This window comes from Littorina saxatilis, linkage group LG12 (assembly GCF_037325665.1).
Source record: "Littorina saxatilis isolate snail1 linkage group LG12, US_GU_Lsax_2.0, whole genome shotgun sequence".
Lineage (NCBI taxonomy): Eukaryota > Metazoa > Mollusca > Gastropoda > Littorinimorpha > Littorinidae > Littorina > Littorina saxatilis.
In genome coordinates, this window is record NC_090256.1 from 50,450,329 (window position 1) to 50,473,986 (window position 23,658).

The 23,658-nt window shown below is 42.2% G+C and overlaps 2 protein-coding genes across 3 annotated transcripts in view; one reads left to right on the forward strand and one right to left on the reverse strand.

Moving 5' to 3' along the window:
• Positions 1–13,219, forward strand: part of LOC138982160 (sterol O-acyltransferase 1-like) — a 36,375-nt gene extending 23,156 nt beyond the window's left edge. For both annotated transcript variants that reach the window (XM_070355382.1, XM_070355384.1), the window contains 5 exons: positions 1,272–1,370; positions 3,176–3,311; positions 4,272–4,414; positions 4,751–8,929; positions 9,948–13,219. In XM_070355382.1, coding sequence (XP_070211483.1) covers positions 1,272–1,370; positions 3,176–3,311; positions 4,272–4,414; positions 4,751–4,837 — 465 coding nt within the window. In that variant the 3' untranslated portion in view covers positions 4,838–8,929; positions 9,948–13,219. The remainder of the gene's footprint in view (positions 1–1,271; positions 1,371–3,175; positions 3,312–4,271; positions 4,415–4,750; positions 8,930–9,947) is intronic.
• Positions 13,220–15,083: 1,864 nt separating this feature from the next.
• LOC138983132 (uncharacterized) lies at positions 15,084–15,635 on the reverse strand. Its single transcript, XM_070356539.1, has one exon. The coding sequence runs from the start codon at positions 15,633–15,635 to the stop codon at positions 15,084–15,086; it is 552 nt and encodes a 183-aa protein (XP_070212640.1).
• Between the last annotated feature and the right edge of the window lie 8,023 nt (positions 15,636–23,658).

The following is a 23,658-nucleotide window of genomic DNA, read 5'->3' on the forward strand; positions in this document are numbered from 1 at the left end:
GTCCCTCTCATGAACGGACACCCTTGGGCCATAGCAAAACTGTCCGTACATTGCAGGTGTCCGGTCACGGGAGGGGTGACCACACCACCCCCTCCCCCATACACCGACACAGAGACACACAAACGACAGGATTGAGTCTATGCTAATCACTTCTTGTGGCTACTAAACAATAACAATAAACTCCTAATACTTCTTTAAACGTTCTGTAAAAAGGATTTGTATGAAAAGTGTTGAAAAGAAGAGATAAACTAAATCCTCAAGGCAGTGAACACACTCACCATGCACTGACATAGAAAGCAGCCACACAAACACAGCACAGAGGAGCGTGTGCAGATGCTTTGCAAGAATAAGCTTGAAAACCAGTTTGAATAAATAGCAGCAGATAGAGCTGCATGTCATAATCAAGTAATTTATTTGTTTCTTGTCTGGCTTTATTGACTGCATGCCGATCATGTGGCATGGCAGTGACTTTTCACTCTTCAGTCGGAAATACAATGTACATAACACAGCTCCCACTCTCCCTCACTAATGCCTACCCCAAGCCGTGACAACTGATGCTTGGAAATTGTGTGGAAGAGTACACCTCTCTATTTCTCTCCAATGCTCTTCCTGCTGACATGCGGTGACACCGGACACCCCACAGAGTTTAGCCAGCTAACCCTCCACCCCCCTCCCCCCTTTCTCTCTCTCACTCCCTCCAGCCATGTACTGTTGGGGGCTGTGGCCAGAGAGGCCAGCTGCACTGTTCACTCAGAGCAAAACCAGTTGACTGTGTCGTAACTTTTGACAAAGCAAGACAACTGAAGGGTTCATAGATTAGGCAACCGACTCACTGGTCAAGGCTGAGGGGAAACAAGAGTATCTTGTCAATGAAAGAGGTTACACACAGACACACGATGGGTACACGTGCACTCAAGTTATCAGTGACTGTCATCACACCATTGCGGCTGTGATCTTTGTACCAAGAGCCGGACTGCTCTGTTATCGATTTTGTTGTGGTGAAAATTTGACGATGGTCTGTCCGTACATTGGAGGTATGACCTGCTGTTGGGACCGAAAATGAGTGTCCGCGTCCACGTTTTGCAGGTGTCCGTTTAAGGGGGGGCAAATATAGAAGGAAAACACTCCGTGCCGAGCAAATGTGTCCGTACATGTCAGGTGTCCGCTCACGCCGCGCCGGGGGCCGTACATTGCAGGGACTGCTGTAACTGTATGCAATTGAAATAGTTTTTGAGACATTTTTTTATGGTTTTGTTTGTGGTTTATTTCAGGACTGGTGGAATTCTACCACCTTCTCCAACTACTACCGAACGTGGAACGTGGTTGTGCACGACTGGCTGTACTGCTACGTCTACAAGGACATCTGCAAGGTAGACTTTTTGAGTGCTCTTGTTCTGTGAGCAGTGGTACATGGAATTCTGAATATTAACAGCTATTGTGTTTTCAGCGCAGCAATAGGGTCCGATAATTAGACGAAACAAGTGTAATGTCGACGAGTCAAAGAAGAGTCGCATTATCAAACCGGAAGCATGCGTTCTTTGTTGTTGCAAATATACAAGATAATGAGCAACTTCCGTGGAAATATGGTCCCGATGATCGAAATAGGGCTGTGTGAGACTATCCAATCACAACCACTGAAGTCCCCCATGTGTCTATCAGATTAGCAATATAAGAAGATCACAGAGTGTATTCCAGAAAAAGTTCAATTATGATTTGAAGATATTAAATGTACTTATGGTGATGTAGATATAAAAAAAATGATTATAACCTGTCCTTTAGTTTTAAGCTTATACGGAATCGCCAAGATGTTATGTTATATGAAGTCTTATATCGCGCGCGTATCTCCAGACTCGGACTCAAGGCGCAAGGATCTATTTATGCCGTGTGAGATGGAATTTTTTACACATTACATCACGCATTCACATCGACCAGCAGATCGCAGCCATTTCGGCGCATATCCTACTTTTCACGGCCTATTATTCCAAGTCACACGGGTATTTTGGTGGACATTTTTGACTCACATGCGAAGCAAAAGTGAGTCTATGTACTCACCCGAGTCGTCCGTCCGTCCGGAAAACTTTAACGTTGGATATTTCTTGGACACTATTCAGTCTATCAGTACCAAATTTGGCAAGATGGTGTATGATGACAAGGCCCCAAAAAACATACATAGCATCTTGACCTTGCTTCAAGGTCAAGGTCGCAGGGGCCATAAATGTTGCCTAAAAACAGCTATTTTTCACATTTTTCACATTTTCTCTGAAGTTTTTGAGATTCAATACCTCACCTATATATGATATTGAGGGCAAAGTAAGCCCCATCTTTTGATACCAGTTTGGTTTACCTTGCTTCAAGGTCAAGGTCACAGGAGCTCTTCAAAGTTGGATTGTATACATATTTTGAAGTGACCTTGACCCTGAACTATGGAAGATAACTGTTTCAAACTTAAAAATTATGTAGGGCACATGTTATGCTTTCATCATGAGACACATTTGGTCACATATGATCAAGGTCAAGGTCACTTTGACCCTTATGAAATGTGACCAAAATAAGGTAGTGAACCACTAAAAGTGACCATATCTCATGGTAGAAAGAGCCAATAAGCACCATTGTACTTCCTATGTCTTGAATTAACAGCTTTGTGTTGCATGACCTTGGATGACCTTGACCTTGAGTCAAGGTCACATGTATTTTGGTAGGAAAAATGTGTAAAGCATGTGAGTCGTATGGGCTTTGCCCTTCTTGTTTATCTATGCCTATACAATTTTGCCAGGAAAGACCCTTTTGTCAATCGTGGGATCTTTAACGTGCACACCCCAATGTAGTGTACACGAAGGGACCTCGGTTTTTCGTCTCATTCGAAAGACTAGCACTTGAACCCACCACCTAGGTTAGGAAAGGGGGGAGAAAATTGCTAACGCCCTGACCCAGCGTCGAACTTGCAGCCTCTCGCTTCCGAGCGCAAGTGCGTTACCACTCGGCCACCCAGATAGTGGTGCTTTTCTCTTTAAAAAAAACTGCAATCTTTTCTAAATTCATCTCTTGAACCCTGTTTTCTTCAGGTTTGGGAAGTCCTAAAACAGAGAGACTACTGTAGCAGTATTCTTACTTTACTTTGTTAATAAAAAAAAAAGTAAATGCAACACACGTTTCTAACGGCAAGGTTTCACTACAGCTGATAGGTCAGAAGAACCGTGCGGGGTCCATGGCGATGGTGTTCCTCATCTCGGCTGTGTTCCACGAATACATCCTGGTCGTCACGTTCCGCTTCTTCTACCCCGTCCTCTTCGTTCTCTTCGCTGGAGCTGGCTGTGAGTACCACTGCATGACCTCCCTTGACCACCCTTCGTTTCCCTCTCGTCTCTGTCTCCCTCTCCCCTTTCCCCTCTCGATCAGTCCAGCAGTCAGCCAATCTTCATCCTCTTTGTCGGAGCTGGCTGTGAGTATTCCTGTCTCCCTCGTCTACCTCCCTCTCCTCCTCCTCCCCTTCCCTCTCTTCCGTCTTTCTCACTCTGAGTGGGCGGGGGAGGGGGGGGGTTGTAGCTTAGTTGGTAGAGCATCTGACTTGTGATTCTTTGGTCGCAGCTAGGTTTGTATCCAGGCCGGGATGGGTTACCTTTATGTGCAGACTTAAAGACGGTATCAATGTCCAGCCACTATGGCACGTAAAGACCTCGGTCATTCTGCGAAAATTGCAGGTGGCCGATTACACCTAAACATATAAACAACTGGGTAGTGCAACTCGTGTGCTGCTACCTTTCCACTGGGAAGAAGCGACCCTTACTTCCCAGCAATGGGATAATTAAGGATTCAAAATGCAATAAAATTCTTACCTTCTTTTCATACTTCACTGTCTTTTTTATTTTCTTCTTATGAATGTAGGACTAGGAGTACCATAGTAGCAGCATCAAATAATTCATTGTACACATACACAACCTTAGGAGTTGGAGACTTTAAAACAAGTAAAGGAAAGAATGATATAAGTGCACATTCCTTTTGGCAAGCTGCATGAATATGTCCACTCGAATACACACACACTAAGTCGCTCTCTCTGTCTTAATTTAAGATACATGTAACAGTTTCTATTGTCATCATCAGAATCATCATCTCGGTTTTTTCATCACCCTTTTTTAGAAAATTGACATGTAAGCGTATATTCAATTATAATCCTAATTTACAGATTAAAAAGAAAGAAAAATCCTTACAATACACAGAAATGCAAAGTGGCTGCAATAATGGTCTGTTATCACATGTGCTCTGTGTGTCTGCAGTCGGCTTTATTTTCCTGACGGACAAGGGGTCGAGTCGCAGTTGGAATGTCTTCATGTGGGTCATGCTGTTCACCGGCAATGGTGTGCTAATGTGTCTGTACAGCATGGAATGGTACGCCCGCCAACGCTGCCCTGTCATATCCGTAAGTCTCTCGATACACACTGTTAGTATGACGCAGATAGTGTAGCACAGATAGCTTACCAGCAATGGTCTGCTGATGTGTCTGTACAGCATGGAATGGCACACCCGCCAGCGCTGCCCTGTCATAGCCATAAGTCTCTCCTTTTACACTGTTAGTATGACGCAAATAGTGTAGCACAGATAATGTACCGGCAACGTTCTGCTGATGTATCTGTACAGCATGCGGAGTCTTACCTTTTATGTTGGAAATCTTTGCATTTAGGAGAAGGTTATTTTGGTAGACCCATGTTTTCTGCAGTGGTTTCCAATAAGACTATGGTTTGTTTTCTGCTTTCAGGACAGTTTTCTGGACTATCTCATCCCTCGGTCGTGGATGTGTGACTTTGCCAGTATCACGCCGCACGAGGTCGCTCAAATTGTCTAGCACCGGGACCCTTCCACTTCGTCTCGTTGTCGTCTGTCTCTGAGCCTTCGCTGTGCATCTGTGATTGCATTTGTGAACATTTTGAGATATTGTGTTTTATACTGAAAGGTTAAGCACCAATAATGATTGATTATCATGCATAACTGATTAGCTGTGAAGCTGTGACCATAATTGTGTAAACTTGCTGAGTTTTGTATTAAATACTGTCAAGTTGAAGGTGTACATGTACACACGTTTTAATGCATATTAGTGTCTTTGATGATTTGCCATAAAGATGTATTCATATATTAAACTTCTTTCGAAAGTTTTTTGAGATACATGTAATCTTTTGTGTCTGTAAGTTTAGACAAAGTCTGATGATATTTATAAACAAAATATATACAGATTTGTTGTACATCTTTGTCCCTTTTAGAACAGGATTCAAACACATTCAGTTACAGCTGAACCGACCTATCACAGTTTTGATAAAGCTCCCTTCATAAACTTAGAATTTGTTTTTCTATTTCTTTTTCTTTTTTGTTGTGCATCCGGCTTTAGTATCTGTGAATGGTGTGGCTTCAAGCACTATTGAGCTGTATTTGTGCTGTGAGAGACTCAGTTGATTCATTCTAAGTTAGCAGCAGAATTGTATTCTCTGCTCCATCTCATGTTCTTCACAATCAAGAGATCATTTCATGAGCTTTTATTTGTGAAAGTTTACTCAGAAATTATTGTAGCAAGGGTGGTCTATTCTGCCATACACTTTCATGAAGACAGCTGATCAAATGATTGTAATTTTTACCACTTGCTTTCAGTTTCTAGGTGGTTTTTTTTTGTCATCCTCTTTTTCTTTTTGTAATATTTGATAACCGTGTTATAAAGTGAGGGAGTAACCTTGCTGTTGTGGAAACATCTGCTAAACATGCCTGGGGCCATTGGACATGGGCATAACAATCACGTGAATCAGTAACAAGTTTGAACCCCTTTGTACATAGCTTATCATGGAGCAGTTTTACCATGGGAGATTTTGCAATCTGGCCTTTGTGCAAGAGTTATTTGTGAATCTTTCAGAACCTAAAATCATGAGATTTATGTTAACATTGTGTTGACCTTACACTTTGGCAGCTGCTGCCATTCTCTTGGGGACATAATCACTTTATACAGTCGAATCTGTCTATAATAACCACTCAAAAGACCAGTGGCGCAAAAGATACCACGTTAGTATGTAGGCAAAGACACACAGAGTAAAGGATGACCTCCCTTGCTCATAACGTGTTTTAAGTATGTCGTTACAGATATCCTTTTTTGCCTCATGTCATACACAGGGCTCCCCACAGCGCGCATCCCTGCGTCCTATACGTACTAGAAGCCGAAAACACGTCTAATCACCCAGGACATGAACATAAGAGGAAGTCATTGCTTTTGCTTGTGTACCGATGCTTTAAACCATAATTATGCATTCATTTTCAAAAAGTTATTCTGGAATACATATTTCATGCATATATATTGTTGTACTGACAATTGTTGGATATGTACAGTTATTTACCTTGTCCTGTAACTTGTGTAATGTGGGCACCCCCCGCGGGTTTGGGGGAAGAATTTACCCGATGCTTCCCAGCATGTTGTAAGAGGCGACTAACGGATTCTGTTTCTCTTTTTACCCTTGTTAAGTGTTTCTTGTATAGAATATAGTCAATGTTTGTAAAGATTTTAGTCAAGCAGTATGTGAGAAATGTTAAGTCCTTTGTACTGGAAACTTGCATTCTCCCAGTAAGGTAATATATTGTACTACGTTGCAAGCCCCTGGAGCAATTTTTTTATTAGTGCTTTTGTGAACAAGAAACAATTAACAAGTGGCTCTATCCCATCTCTCCCCCTTTCCCCGTCGCGATATAACCTTCGTGGTTGAAAACGACGTTAAACACCAAATAAAGAAAGAATAAAGAAAGAAAGTAATGTGGGCCTGTCATTTTATGCTTCCTGGAGTTTTTGTGTTTGTTTTCTTTCTTCTCTTTTGTTTTCCCCTCTCTCCAGTTCTCTCCTTCCTTTTTTAATCCAAGCCTCACCCTCCTCAGCCTTTTGTCTTTAACCAAAGAAAGAAGATAGAACTCTTCACGTCACAATCTCGTCTTGGCTCCCTTCAGCCTTGCTTCGCCATCTATTCATTTGTCTCCCATCATGAGCCAAAGATAAAAAGAACGATATATTTTTAACTCTTCGTCAAGTTTATAACAACTTAGTGTGGTATGAGACTCATTTTGTCATGCATTGTACATTTTCATTGAGAAGCAAGCTCAGCATTCCTGAAAACCTGTACTGTTTTGCCAGCACTAGGCATTATTGGATGAACATTTTCAGTGCGGATGTGAAGGACAATGAAAGAAGAAAAGATTGCAATGGAAACAGCTGTATGAAGCTGATTTTATCATGTGATGAACTGTGTTGTTTTGTCTGATCATGTAGTTTGAGACTGCTGTCTGTGTCGGTCTATTTTGGAGATTTGGTCCATTTTGAAGCAATGCAATTTTCTGCTATCACCCATTGTCGAGTGATGTTTATGACTTTTGTCTCGTGAAATCTGTATATCTTTTCTAGTCAGCCAACCACTTGTTATTTGTACTCGCTGCTGGTCCTCAGCTTTCTGTGTTGATTGTGCCATGTCTGCAACAGTACATGCTAGCTTTTTTTCGTCGGTTTGCTTGAAAATGTGGCAGATAACAAGTTTGACATCTCATGATTTACCTAGAAATTCTGTGTGATGAAGTATTCACTTTTCAAAGATTTATAAGACATAAAACTCAGGAGCGCATTGCTTGAGATTTTGTGTTGCTAAAGCAAGTAAGTAATATAGTATGTTACTCGGAAGTAAACAGATCAGCTAATAGCTAAAGTATGCAGCAGCATTAATATTCAAGATACTTTAGATTACTTATGATATAATCATGCACTTTCAAAAAAATTTCTGTGTATGATTTTATCCATGTTTGTATGTATTAATTGAAACAGGTTTGTAAGGCTTATTCAAAGAGGGAGCTGATTTGCTTATTGTATTTTCTGGTACACAATTAGATTAATTTGAGTGTCATGTGTCTTTCATGGAATGAGCTTTTTGGGATGATGGTAGATTCTTCATGTGTATAGTATCTAGACTGCTAGGACTGTCTGAGAACAAGAGATGGTGATACGATTTTTGAGTCACTTGAGAAAAAGTGACTCTATGTAATCGGTCAGTGTTAGTCTGTCCGGCCGGCCGTCCGGCCGGCCGTCCGTAGACACCACCTTAACGTTGGACTTTTCTCGGAAACTATCAAAGCGATCGGGCTCATATTTTGTTTAGTCGTGACCTCCAATGACCTCTACACTTTAACGATGGTTTCGTTGACCTTTGACCTTTTTCAAGGTCACAGGTCAGCGTCAAAGGAAAAATTAGACATTTTATATCTTTGACAAAGTTCATCGGATGTGATTGAAACTTTGTAGGATTATTCTTTACATCAAAGTATTTACATCTGTAGCCTTTTACGAACGTTATCAGAAAAACAAGGGAGATAACTAGCCTTTTCTGTTCGGCAACACACAACTTAACGTTGGGCTTTTCTCGGAAACTATAAAAGTGACCGGGCTCAAATTTTATGTGAACGTGACTCATTGTGTTGTGAATAGCAATTTCTTCCTGTCCATCTGATGCCTCATATAATATTCAGAACTGCGAAAGTGACTCGATCGAGCGTTTGCTCTTCTTGTTACTAGTCATTTTGACATTGTGTACAGGAGTTAGTCTGCATCTTTACTGGTCGTGCATTGACTTATTGTATTATACATTTTCTGCATAACCCGCCCGCGGGTTAGGGGGAAGAATTTACCCGATGCTCCCCAGCATGTCGTAAGAGGCGACTAACGGATTCTGTTTCTCTTTTTACCCTTGTTAAGTGTTTCTTGTATAGAATATAGTCCATTTTTGTAAAGATTTTAGTCAAGCAGTATGTAAGAAATGTTAAGTCCTTTGTACTGGAAACTTGCATTCTCCCAGTAAGGTAATACATTGTACTGCGTTGCAAGCCCCTGGAGCAAATTTTTGATTAGTGCTTTTGTGAACAAGAAACAATTGACAGGGTTCGTACAGGTCATGGAAAACCTGGAAAGTCATGGAATTTGATTTTTAATTTTCCAGGCCTGGAAAGTCATGGAATTTCAATTCAAGTCATGGAAAGTCATGGAATTTAACAAAAATAAGAAAGAAAAAAAATTTACCTTTAGCACGCCAGCGGCTATTTTTGTCGCCCAGCCATTTCCCCCCACCCCCTTTGCCAGCCAGCAGCGATTTGCGTCGCCAGCACAAGGCTTGTTCGTATGACCAACTTCTCGTTCGTATTTGCATACGAGAATAACGGGTTTTTTTTTAACGGCACTTGAGCCAAAGCGAGGCTCACTTCCTTCCGTTATCTCGTCGTGTCGTCTGCGCTGCATTTGAGTCGGTTTCGTCGAAGTTTTCTGCTTTGGTTTTTGCATCGATAAAGTACTTTAGCGCTTCGACAAGCAAGATGGAGGATGATGAGTTTGAAACTTTCTTTCGAGTTGACAGTTGTTTCTTGACAACAAAAAGTATGCGGAATTGGAACGAATTACCAAGGAAGATCTTCGCAATGAACTGTGTATCGCGGTGAAAAAAATGACAGTTCGTCAAGTCACAGTGACGGTTACGAAACGCAATTTACGAAAGTGCCGATGGATACAAACAGTGGCTGGTCCAGTCACAGGCGGAAGGTATCGTTCACTGGACCACTACTTTCATAGAAAGACTTTCTATGAAAGTAGTGGTCCAGTGAACGATACCTTCCGCCTGTGGTCCAGTTTAGTGAAATGACAGGACCAGCAAACATTACCGATAATCTGACTGCGTAACAAATGCTTGACTTGCTTGTCGAAGAGACACTGCGTAGAAACTGACTCAAATTCAGTGCAAAGCAAGCCTGTGTCAAAACTGGCAGTGACAAGACGTAAAAAGTTTGCGTGTTCGGAAATGGCGACCTGTGGATCTAGTCATGGAAAATGTTATTGAGGCTCATGGAAAGTCATGGAAAAGTCATGGAATTTTGTTTCTAAAAACCAGTGGGGACCCTGAATTGACAAGTGGCTCTATCCCATCTTCTCCCTTTCCCCGTCGCGATATAACCTTCGTGGTTGAAAACGACGTTAAACACCAAATAAATAAAGAAAGAAAGACTAATAACGTGAAAATTGTATTACTTTATTTGAACTTAACTTAACCTCTTAACTGCCCGAACAATTTAGAACAATTAGACCAAATCTGAAGAAATTGTCTCCAAGGGAGGCAATCATCTTGCTGTACTTCAAAGGGCAATATACAGTGGTTGTTTTCCTTGTCAGTTAATTCAGTGAAAGGCAAAATATCATCATGTAAGGATCATCCTGACAGAAGCCCTATTGTTGAGGCAGCAATGTTTGCATCACTACCTGAGAAAGAAGGGGGAGATAAGCTAGTGGTCATAAATGTGATCTGATAAACAAACGGAAGTGAGCCCTCTGAATTCATATGCTATGTGTAATAAAGTAAGTAAGATGCTCATAAATGTGGTTGGAGGCACTGCCTTTATAGTGTGAGAGTATACTTTGCTCTGCATCAGGCAGTCATGTATTGCAACAGGATTTGACACTATGAGGATTAGTTAAAAAAAAAAAAAAAGCAAGAACGTGCTCTGTCATGCATTTATTTAGGGACAATGGGTAAGCCTCGCAACCTTTATACGCCTCCTTACTAACTTCCAAATTGTATTGTTTTTTTTTCTTCATGTCAATCATTTGTCTGTATTGTCAGCCCGGCAAGGGAGACAAATGATACTGTCTTCTCCAGGTCCTCTTTCCTCCGTACAGCTGGCAGCGGACGGGGACCGGGACTGCAGTTGGCCACACGGTTTTCATTAGGCTTTCTAAGATGGGGCATCTCTGGAGGAAGGGATCTAAATATGCATGGTAAATTTTGAATTTGTGTGACAACTGTCACTCCTTATACTCATACAGACGTTTCCTCATTGGATGATCCATGCATAGCATTTCACTGCCATATAATAGAGTTTGGCTCTCTTGACCTTATCTCCTGATCCCTGATTTTGCTCAGATTTTTTTTTCTTGAAATCCATTATTTTATAGATTGTAGGAGTGGTCTTTGCCATGCCAAATGCTGCCAAAAAAAGGGATGGGGTGCCATGCAAAATTATTGCAACATTAACAATTTTACCGATTTACCTGAACCTGGGTTTGCCAAAGTTTGCACAGAATGTTTTTGAGGTGTCACATTTGTTTTTCTCGGAATGCATGACCTTGCAATTCCACACTGCCTGCGAGTCTTGACTTCCACTGCCAGTAGATGGGTAAAGAAGAAACACAATGAGTAACTTGACAGTGAGTTGCATTGTGTCCGGTCATGTTACCACCATGAGTCAGATGTTACAGGGGTGTTACACCCTCATTACTTTCAGCTCAGTTCTTAACAGTACCATTCATACCTGATTACAAAAGAAAGATCCTTACCATCCTGATGAAGTCAGCGCCAGGCTGACAAAAATTTGATGAAGAACTTACCTAAACTGGTTGCTGTTGTGTTTTATTTTTGTTTTGATACAAAAGAAAGTCAGTAATTAATTAAGAATGCTGCAAGTGCGGTAGATGTTGATGAAAGAGACACGGTAGTTATTTATACTTTTTGTGGGCAGTAAACATCTGTTAACTCATTGCCTCCCAGGTACGGATATATCCGTACCCACTCATATGGCTCTGTCTGACTAGGTACGGATATATCCGCTCAGACTGTTAGCTTCAGTCGCTTCCAGTAACGTCGATCTAACGCCTGCATTCCAGCGTGTTGATACACAGTTTCTACAATTCTGAGTGACCTGCTGCAGCACAGCTTGTCTCGGCAAAAAAAAACCTTCATCAACATAGGTGGGGTAGAAAGTGTTAAAAGAAGGGGTTGGAAGTCAATGTGACATTTCCTGTTGATCTTGAAATGCACTTTATGGTACTGTAGGAGGGGGTATGTTATCGCTGTTGTTGATTGCATTTGCATTGTTCTAAGGGTATTCTATGCAAAGTCATCTGTTTACTTCGTTTGATTCCCCCCGCGGGTTTGGGGGAAGAATTTACCCGATGCTCCCCAGCATGTCGTAAGAGGCGACTAACGGATTCTGTTTCTCCTTTTACCCTTGTTAAGTGTTTCTTGTATAGAATATAGTCCATTTTTGTAAAGATTTTAGTCAAGCAGTATGTAAGAAATGTTAAGTCCTTTGTACTGGAAACTTGCATTCTCCCAGTAAGGTAATATATTGTACTACGTTGCAAGCCCCTGGAGCAAATTTTTGATTAGTGCTTTTGTGAACAAGAAACAATTGACAAGTGGCTCTATCCCATCTTCCCCCTTTCCCCGTCGCGATATAACCCTTCGTGGTTGAAAACGACGTTAAACACCAAATAAAGAAAGAAAGACTTCGTTTGATGAATTCGTATGAGTACAGTGTATTGCACTGAAGTACATGTAGTACATATGTACTTACCAAGATTTTTAACAGGTTTCAATTCCCCCCCCCGCGGGTTAGGGGGAAGAATTTACCCGATGCTCCCCAGCATGTCGTAAGAGGCGACTAAAAGATTCTGTTTCTCCTTTTACCCTTGTTAAGTGTTTCTTGTATGGAATATAGTCAATTTTTGTAAAGATTTTAGTCAAGCAGTATGTAAGAAATGTTAAGTCCTTTGTACTGGAAACTTGCATTCTCCCAGTAAGGTCATATATTGTACTACGTTGCAAGCCCCTGGAGCAAACTTTTCATTAGTGCTTTTGTGAACAAGAAACAATTGACAAGTCGCTCTATCCCATCTTCCCCCTTTCCCCGTCGCGATATAACCCTTCGTGGTTGAAAACGACGTTAAACACCAAATAAAGAAAGAAAGAAAGGTTTCAATTTAGTGGTCTGTCTAATGATAAGATAGTGTAGTTTATACTGGTAGGTGTTTGCCGCATACCCTTTCTAAGCTCAAGTATAAGATTTTTTTTATACCTTTTGAATTGTACCAAGATATATATTCAATGTATATTTCAACTGATCTTGACCGGGTTTGACTGATAAGCATGTTGATGTATTTATGACTATGTTTTACATATTCATATTTTTGTTCCCAGTATTAGATGTCATTGGCAAAAACAGAACATTGATCTCGTTTTGTTAGAGTTATGTCTGCTGTACATTTCTTGAACCTGACAGTGTGGAGGTTATTAGTACAGTATGTAGTTTAACTGAGACAAAGTATTCATGGTGTGGGCATTAGTTTATTTCATGCTTCGGTGCAATGAAGGAACAAATAAGGAGAAAAAATAAACACATAGGTACAATACAGAGGGACTTTGTGTGTGTGTGTTTTGAACAGGCGGCAGCCAGGCTGCGGGTTTTTAATATGTAACCAAGTGAAAAGAGGCTCTTTTGTGTGTGTGTGTGTGTGTGTGTGTGTGTGTGTGTGTGTGTGTGTGTGTGTTTTGCACAGGAGGCAGCCAGGCTGGTGGTTTTTAGTATGTAACCAAGTGGAAAGAGGCTTTTATTTAATTCTAAAGCCTAGACAGTTCAGTGGTGGTGCTGATGGTCGTTTACACCAGAGACACTTGACACGCGATGGGCTGTGGCTGGGTTGTGCTCTCCTGCCTGCCCAGCATGTGACCACCCAGTATCATGTGCCTGTGGTTAACACGTGAAGAAACGTATTATCTTTGAAGACATCGCAAGTCCCTTGGCTGCGTTATAGCTAATGTTCACTACATCTTTACTGTGTTCTTCAGTGTTATACCTGTTCGAAGACAGACACACACACCGACATGCAGACACATATATCGGGAGACAAACCATACTCTCCGTTCTCAAGTAATGACTGAATGTAAAGATGAACACGCACACACACACACACACACACGCACGTACGTTCCAGTAACAGCAACACGCACACACACACACCGCGTTTCGGAGTGTGCCACAGTGAGTAAGTGTGTGTAGTGTTTGTGCGCGCGGGGAAAAAACAGTCTCTTGAAGCGAACAATTTCTTCAAGTGTTCATGTCATTCTGCGCAGTCATTTAACACCCATCAAAGGAATTCTTCGAACACACCGATTTTGGATTCAGGTGCCTGTCTAGCCTTTTCTGTCTGTCTGGATGACATCCCCTGCAAGCATTGCAACTAATGTAAAACTAAATCTAAACTCACTGGGTTTTTCCTGCGATGAAAGGACACCCTTGGGACCAGCCAAAAGTGTCCCTACATTGCAGGTGGCCTGTCATGACAGATTTATCTTGGTAGAGATAATAGACAAAGGGACCTCAGAATGTGTCCTTTTAAGGGAGGTGTCCTCTCATTGGAGGGGCTACACATCGCAGGTACCACTGTACATGTATCCGAGAAGTCAAGGGAGAGAAAAACTCATTTCTTATAACCGAGGCTTTCTTATAACCGAGTATTTCTTATTCGGAGAATTCTCAGTGGAAGAAAGATGACATTTGACAGGGAAATAAAAAGTCCTTTCTTGTAAGCGATGTTTCTCACAAGCGAGTTTCTTACAAGTGGGTTCGACTGTAATAATGATGGTATAGCAAACTGATTCAAGTAGTTCTTGTCTTTTGAAAAATACTGTCAGAGATACGGCTGGAGAACCTTAAAAAGTGGACAGGCAAAAATCAATACAGACGAGTTTTAAAGGAATAGCTATTGATATGACGATTTGGGGGGAGTTTCTGGCTAATTGCGGCACTCATTTGATGAATCATGTCTTGTACTTGTACTTGTACTTGTTAGATGTTTGAGGCCAAATTAGGCCTGTTCATCCTTCTGTGGTCGTTTTCGTAATAACTTTAGCAACTTTGGCATGCATGGTGGGATCAGCCTAGTTACTAGCTAGTTACTAGTAGCAACTCAGGATCAAACACAGAGGGGAGATCTTTCCAGTGGGCGTCCAACCTGGCCTTAAAGGCGTTCACAGATGGTGCAGTCACGACCTGGTCTGGCAGGCTATTCCACGTGTTCACAACCCTCTCGCTGAAGAAGTTGCCTCGGACATTGAGTCTGTAGCGGGGCTTGCTTAGCTTCAGGGTACTGCCTCGGGTGTCTCTACCAGCGAAGAAAGAGAACTGTGGCCGCTCTGTCTTGTAGAAACCATGAAGGTACTTGTAGACTTCAATCATGTCCCCCCTCTTGCGACGATGCTCTAGACAAGGTAGCTTCAAAGTGGCCAGCCGTTCAACTTGGGTTTGTCTTTCAGCGAGCTTATATTAAGCTTGGTTGCCCTTCGTTGCACGCGCTCCACCTCCTGACAAAGTGTCTTGTGTTGCGGCTGCCAGACTGCGTGGCCATATTCGAGAATAGGACGGACAAGTGACTTGTAGAGCTGCAGGAAAACTTCTACTGTGAGGTAGTCGAAGGAACGCCTGATGACCCCCATGACTCTGTTGGCTTTTGCTGCTGAAAGGGCGACATGCTTGTTGAAGCTCAGGTTGTTGTCCACATAGACCCCCAGGTCCTTCTCGAAATCGCTCTCCTCTAGTGCAATACTGCAAGCTTCACCTGACGCGTCCGTTCCTGTCATGTAGTACATAGCTTCTGACCTCTTATTTCCCAGCTTCAGGACATGACATTTCTCCGGGTGAAAATTCAGCAGCCACTGTTGGGACCAGTCCCGGAGACTATCCAAGTCTTTCTGCAGGGCCGGTTTGTGGGGCTCCCTCGACGTCGCTTCTGGTGTAGACCTTAGTATCATCAGCGAAGATCCGGACATAGTTGGCGACAACGCTCGGCAGATCGTTGATGTAAAGTACGAACAGCATGGGTCCTAAAACACTTCCCTGGGGGATACCACTCGTCACTTCGGCCTCTGATGACTGAACTCCATTCACGACCACACACTGTCGTCTTGGGAATCCATTGTACATTAGACGCACACGGCACGAATTGCTCGAAAACGAACCAGAGGTACGGTTATCAAATAAATCAAAGTGAGTGAATGAAACAAACAAATTCCCGAGGCGCCGCCTGGCGGCTAGACGGGTAGTGCCATCTATGACGAGGCGGTTCTGGTAACAACAACTGACACGTACACAAACGCCATCTTGCATCAAGGGTCGTAACCCAAGCCAACCATAACAAAGAGTGAACTTTATATGCCTAGTAGTTTACGAAATTTAATTAAGCTTTCAATACACTTACTTTGCAAAGTGAAGGCAGTCCTCCTGCGCGGTAGCATTGTTTAATACGCAGAATCTTACGGTATAACGTTAGAAGCGATCTGAGGAATGTTTTCCCCTTAGACTGATATTTTCCCTTTAAATTAATAATAAAGGTAACTTACTTTTCGTGTAAAACAACTCGTCAATCACGTGCACCATGTATAGATCCATCAAGGCTTCCACTCGGAGACACATGAAAAATCAACAGTCTGGCTACTTTTCGAGTGTTCATGGCGAGAATCGCTTTTTTGCGCAACGATCGACTGGAACACTTCCCATACCTGTTCGTGTCTTGTCTTAATTACTCCATTCCCTCTGTATTTCCTTCCTGCTTTTGTTCTTGCGTGTCTTCCTCCTTTCATTTCTTTCGCTCTTCGGTTTTTCTTTTGCAGTGTCATTTCGTTTAAAAAAAAAATTAAAAAGCATAACAGAGTAGGCCTACTTGCATAGGCGGAAGTCCTAACAGTACGGTAAAGCTAACTTTGCGCTAGAACGGGTGAAGAAAAATGCCGCGACATAACAAGAAAGTGTGTGTATGTGTGTGTGTGTGTGTGTGGTGTGTGTGTGAGTGTATGGGTGTGTGTGTGTGTGTGTGGTGTGTGTGTGTGTGTGTGTATGTGTGTGTGTGTGTGTGTGGTGTGTGTGTGTGTATGTGTGTGTGTGTGTGTGTGTAGCCTATGTGTGTGTGTTTCATTTCTTTCGCTCTTCCGTCTTTCTTTTGCAGTGTCATTTCGTGTTTTTTTAAACATAACAGAGTAGGCCTACTTGCATAGGCGGAAGTCCTAACAGTACGGTAAAGCTAACTTTGCGATAGAGCGGGTGAAGAAAAATGCCGCGACATAACAAGAGAGTGTGTGTGTGTGTGTGGTGTGTGTGTGTGTGTATGTACAGGGTGACCCAAAAAAAAGAGTACCCAAACAAAACGTCATAAATTGAACAAAAATAAAGCAATCTTCATAAAATTTATTTACACACACATGTAGCCTCTGCATGATTTGCACAGAAAATTTTAGCGTTCTAGCTTGTCTTTCAGGAAAGTTATGCTCATTCTACAGAACATGCTCCAAATGGCCTCCGCGCCACTGCAGGCAAACTTGAACTCGCCGCGCAAAGTTATCAATCACCCGCACACACTCCTGTTGCGAGATTCCGCGAATGGTTGTTGTGATGGCTCTCTTGAGTTCTGTGATTGTCTGTGGGTTGTTCCTGTAGACGTTGTCTTTCAGGAACCCCCCAAAGATAGAAATCTGGGGGATTTAAATCCGGGGGAGGCCATTTGGAGCATGTTCTGTAGAATGAGCATAACTTTCCTGAAAGACAAGCTATAGAACGCTAAAATTTTCTGTGCAAATCATGCAGAGGCTACTTGTGTGTGTAAATAAATTTTATGAAGATTGCTTTATTTTTGTTCAATTTATGACGTTTTGTTTGGGTACTCTTTTTTTTGGGTCACCCTGTATGTATGTGTGTGTGTGTGTGTGTGTGTGTGGTGTGTGTGTGTGTGTGTGTGTGTGTATGTGTGTGTGTTTCATTTCTTTCGCTCTTCCGTCTTTCTTTTGCAGTGTCATTTCGTGGTTTTTTTTAAACATAACAGAGTAGGCCTACTTGCATAGGCGGAAGTCCTAACAGTACGGTAAAGCTAACTTTGCGATAGAGCGGGTGAAGAAAAATGCCGCGACATAACAAGAGAGAGAGTGTGTGTGTGTGTGTGTGTGTGTGTGTGTGTGTGTGTGTGTGTGGTGTGTGTGTGTATGTGTGTGTGTGTGTGGGTGTGTGTGGGTGTGGGTGTGTGTGTGTGTGTGTGTGTGTGGGTGTGTGTGAGTAGTATAACCGTGCAGGCGTAAGTTGGTAAATATCATTTTACTTCTTTTTTCAGATGAGAACTAATACTTCATACTGTATTCATTGATGATACACATTATCATACACACACACACACACACACACACACACACACACACACACACACAAACAAACAAACTCTCACACACTGGCACACACACGCACCATTCATGCACACAAAACACACACGCACGAACACGCACATAGACAGACACACACACACAACAACCCTCACACACACCCTCACAGACACACACACACACACACACACACACACACACACGTACACACACACACACTCAGATATAGGCTACACTCTCTCTTGTTTTATCTCTCTCTCTCTTTGTCTCTCTTACACACATACACACGCATACACACAAACACGCGTGCGCACGCACACACACACACACACACCGTGGGCACACACACACACACACACACACACACAAACTCTCACACACACACGCCTCGCGCGCGAGAGAAAGGCCCAAGAGAGGGGATGACGTCACGATGCATTGACGTAAAAATATCGTGACGTCGTCTACTTTCGCGAGCATAATTGCTGTAGTCTCGGAAATTCTACCCCAACAAAGCCGCCCTGGGTGGCGTTGGATGGTCGCCACACACCGTATTTAAGTTAGTATGTTCCCTATTTTTTGTGAACTTCAATCCCCAACTGCAGCCTCAGTTAGGTCACTTAGAATCCTTCTTTATCATGTAGGGGAAGGGCTCCTAATATGGACCGGCTCCTAATATGGACCACCTCCAGTTCTGACAAACTAGCGGTGCTAGAGCGCTCAAAACAATTTCATTCGCTGTATTCACCCTCTCTGGATAACTTGCACATGTCAAAACAGTTGCAGAAACACAAACTTCAAAACCGTTAGGCTTTTTCTCTTTTTTTCACTTTTGGCAGCGTTCACCCTAAATTTGCCGACTCGTTTCTGTCCACAGCCAAAGCTTTTATCACGCAAAACGTGCTACATATGACAGCTAAGACTGTATTTGTTACATTTTAGCAGTGTTGACCCCGAGTTTCTACTGCACACAAAAAATAATAGCAAAATCTCAAAGTATGCGTGAGTCCCCTAATATGGACCACCTTCAACAAATCGAAGAAAATAAAAGCTAAAGGCTATTTTCATTAATTCATTAAGAAGCTTGCTGAAAATAACCTATAACTAGCCCTCGAGATATCAAAAACATATAACAAATAGTCTTCTTTTCGTGGAAGTTGATAATTTCACTTATTTTCACTATGTTTTTGATGAGCTTCTTTAGTTTCCTGGTGTGCTTCAAATAATGCTCTCATCAACCCAAAACAGATAAATCTAAAGCATATTTGAATTAGTCTGACTTGCACACTAAGTTGTATCATGTTATTTTGAAGTATAGGGGGCTTTTTACAGCGATTCGTGAAGGCCTCTCCACTGGTCCATATTAGGCGCCCAGGCTCCTAATATGGACCATTTGTGATTTTTCCTGTATTTAATTTTTGCTGAATGTCTATCAAAGCTATTTTACTCTAATTAGGCCTAACGGTTAACCTAAGAGAGAAGGACTACCAAACACAAAATGAAACTTCTTCGCAAGAAAACAAGCTAGTTATCAGCATGAAACAAAAAGCGGTCCATATTAGGAGCCCTTCCCCTATTATCGGCATGAACATTTCTCAAGTCGATTACAGTATAGCGTTCGTGGGATACCTCCAGCTTCTTGTTCTTGTTCTAATTTGCCTTCTTACTTTTTGCATCTGACCATGTTTCTTGCTCGTGATTTCAACAAGCACTATCACTTTACACTTCGCTACAAAGCGACGTTTGTGCCCATCAATGCATCAGTTTGTATGACATTTAGTTGGAAAAGTAATGGGCAAGGATCAAGTTTGTAGGCTATTAGATGCACGGAGACAACAACTAAGACAGACATAAGGAATGCCGGAATTTTCATAGCCGCAGTCGGCTCTTCGGAGAGAAGGCGTAACTTCATGCTCACTACCAAAGTATTTCAGTATTGACAGGGCAGAAGAAAGAAGAAGAAAAGAAAGTTACCTGACACAGGGAACGAAGGGGATTTTGGACAACCTTTTAGCTTCGGAGAGAACGTAACTTCATGCTGAATACCTAAGTAGTTCAGTTGACATGGGAGAAGAAAAAAGAAAAACTCAGTAAGTTACCTGTCAGAGGAAACGAAGGGGATTTTGAACCTTTTAGCGAAGGAAGCTTGTTGGGCGTTATTTTATCTATGCCGTTTTTATTTCAGTCTTAAAACTCAAGCCCATTGCACAAGCTGTGTGAATCACACGTAATTCGTGACTCCCACCACCGTGGGCTCTTCCTGACCAAAAAAAGCAAACACTTCAAAAGCAACATTATTTTTAACACACTGCCATGACGTCCGCATGCTTATTTTTGCTTCCTGCATGTCTAGCAGCCACATGTTGCGTGGTGTAGAGCACTTTCGTTACTGTGTGCCCACTGGGAGAGAATGGAATGTACCCGGTACGTTACGCTAATAGCAACAGGGCTTGCTGGTCATGACTAAGCTGAATCGGTAAATCAGCGTATAAGTAGTTCCTCCCAAACCCGCCCCCAACCCTTTAAATAAAATAAAATTGTAAGGCTCTTTACGTTGTTGTGAAGGGTGTTGCCGAAAGGCTGAGAGATCTGCTCTGGCGTTTAACGTGTCTTCCATGATGAACACAAGCACACAAACTAACAAACGAAGAAACAAATACAAACGGAACAAGAAGGCACGCATACAACTCCGGTACAAATAAACCCGAAATGTTCAGCAGCAAAGTGAATCCAAAAACAAAAAAAGTACACTATTTTATCTTACATGCCTGTGAGAGCCCCACTAAGTGTGGTTGTTGTGGTGATGATAATATCATACTGAGTCGCGGTTGTGGCTGCTGCTGACGTTGTGTGTGTGTTAGTGTTAGTGTTAGTCAAGTGTGTGTGTGTGCGTGTGTGTGTGTGCGTGCGCGTGCGTTCGTGCGTGCGTGCGTGTGTTTTGTTTTGTTGTTTTTGTTGTTTTTTAGTTGTGTGTGTTGTTGTTTTTGTGTTGTTTTTGCACTGATTATCCGACGGCCCCTTTAACGTCATTATAATACCGTGATCAGCACTGATAATATTATACCTCATCACTAAGCAACTCTGTTTCCTTTACCAAAATCCTATTCTGAACACTTGGCGTGGCCTGAGCCGAAAATAAAATCCTGGTGAAATACAGGCGGTCAAAGTCCCACAGTGTTTAGTAAGTCAAGAGGCTTTCGATACTTACGTGTACCACGTGCTCTTCCGGTGTCCGTGTGACTGTGCATGCATATGAACAGAGTCAGAGTCCACTGTCTTATCTGAGTTTATGAGCCCAACTCGCAGAAGAAAGGCAACTCCACAAGACTCGATCAGAAGCTCTGAATGACTGCGGTCCGCATGCGCAAGTTTTTTGGCCATAACTTCTCCTTCTTCTTCTTCTTCGTTCATGGGCTGAAACTCCCACGTTCACTCATGGTTTTCCACGAGTGGGTTTTTACGTGTAGGCCCTATGACCGTTTTTACCCCGCCATTCAGGCAGCCATACGCCGCTTTCGGGGGATTTTGCCATAACAACTAGGCTATATGATATTACTTATCGTTAGATTTGACTGTGATATCCATATTTATCAGTCCCAATGTCGAGAAAGCTGAAATCATATCAGATCTGATATGATTCCGCCTATTTCGAGACATTGGGACTGATAATTTTTTTTATCATATTACCATCCTGAACTCAGGTCAAAATGAGTTCGGCTCATCGCGAGTCCTACGCGAATCTATCAAAACAAAAATACAGAGTTATCTCCCATATGGTTTTCGCGAGCACTCGGATCTAAATTTGAGATCAGTGACAGTGTTCGCGAGACGAAAATGATTGCAGATTGGCCGATTTCGACAGTGATCTCCGTTCTGTTCTTCACAGTTATGATAAAGACATCGTTCTAAGGTCAAAACAAGTCGAAATTTTGGGACTGCTGCCGGAAGGAGACCGTAATATATGGTTTCATCACTGTCAACTGGTTACAGAAAAAATCGTCTGCTCCAGTTAGCGCCGAAACCAAACGGTTGATTATCACGTGACACTTTTGCCATATTTAGAGTTGTTTGCACAGTAAATACAGCCGCGAAAAATAGCTCGCTTGAAACTGTCTTACATATCAATTCCTTTGTAATTTAAAAATTACAAAACACCATGAAAAATCATTATCGACGATCGCGAATATGCTTATATCAATAATACATTACAAAAAGCTCTAAATATGTTAAAAAAACAAGAGGCGAAGCCATCAAGGCTCACGTAAGAAATCGACAAACAGTAACACAAACTCAATCACTCCGTCACACATACACACACACACACACACACACACACACACACACACACACACACACACACACACACACACACACACACACACACAGAAAGAGCATAGGTGAAACTGTGCAAGAAAGCGAGACACTAGATCTAGATCTGTCTGTCTGCATGTAGCCTACTTACAGGGACACGACTGCCAACTAGTCTCGGCCCGCTCAAAATAATAATGACCGAGACTTTCAGTACTTCCTTCACGTGACGTCTTACGTCATAATGTGACGTCAATGTAATGTGACGTCTTCAAATGTTAGAGTTTCTACCACAGACATACACACGCACGCATGCACATACGCACGCACGCACGCACGCACGCACGCACGCACAGACAGACAAAGTTACGATCGCATAGGCTACACTTACGTGAGCCAAAAACGGTTTCCTTGCCAGACAAGGAAACTCAAGGCATCCTGTCAGGGAGAGAATGAGCCGAACTCATTTTGATCTGAGTTCAGGATGATATATTAGCCTACAGCTATAAATGTTATTTATCAGATTTGAGATAATAAAGTTAATTTGATTTGATGTGATTTGATTTGATATTGTGAAACAGTGAGTCACATGATGATCATATTGTAGAAATGTTTGACGTCTTTGTCGTCTTTCAGTTTGTCTGTTTTTTGGTGTTTAAAATGTATGTTTAGTCGAACCTGTCTAATACGACCTCCCAAGGGGAAGACCAAAATGGTCGTTATAGACATGTGGTCGCTATGGAAAGGTGAATTGTATAGAAATATATTCTTTGGGGATCCTTCGGGTTGTCGTTGTGGGCTTAGGCGTTTGTTATCAAGAGCCGGGTGGTCACCATGACAGGCCGTTCCACTGCACAACATGTATTTATAACTATAATACCTTTTCTTAATATTGAATGGCACACACAAGACAGTCCGCTATTACAAAGGTCAGTCCCGAGTTTATTTCATCTACTGCATGTTACACAAAGTAGTGTTACACAACTTCAAATCTAAGTATTTCTCAGTAAATATCGTGTTCTCATTTACGAGTAGCCTACTCACCCCCCGAAAGCGGCGTATTGGTGCCTAATTGGCGGGGTAAAAACGGTAATACACGTAAAATCCCACTCGTACAAACACGAGTGCACGTAGGAGTTTCAGCCCATGGACGCAAAAGAAGAAGAGGAGGAGTTCTGACTGTGACATTCCGAGCAAAGTTTTAACTCCTAAACTCTCACCCCGCCCCTTTGCGTCAGCACATTATGATGACGAAGGGCGCGGTGTGATTTGCTCACAAATAGCATTCATGTCAGACTGAACATGCGTTATCGTGAGCAAATATGGTTTAACATTTGGGATTGGGTAC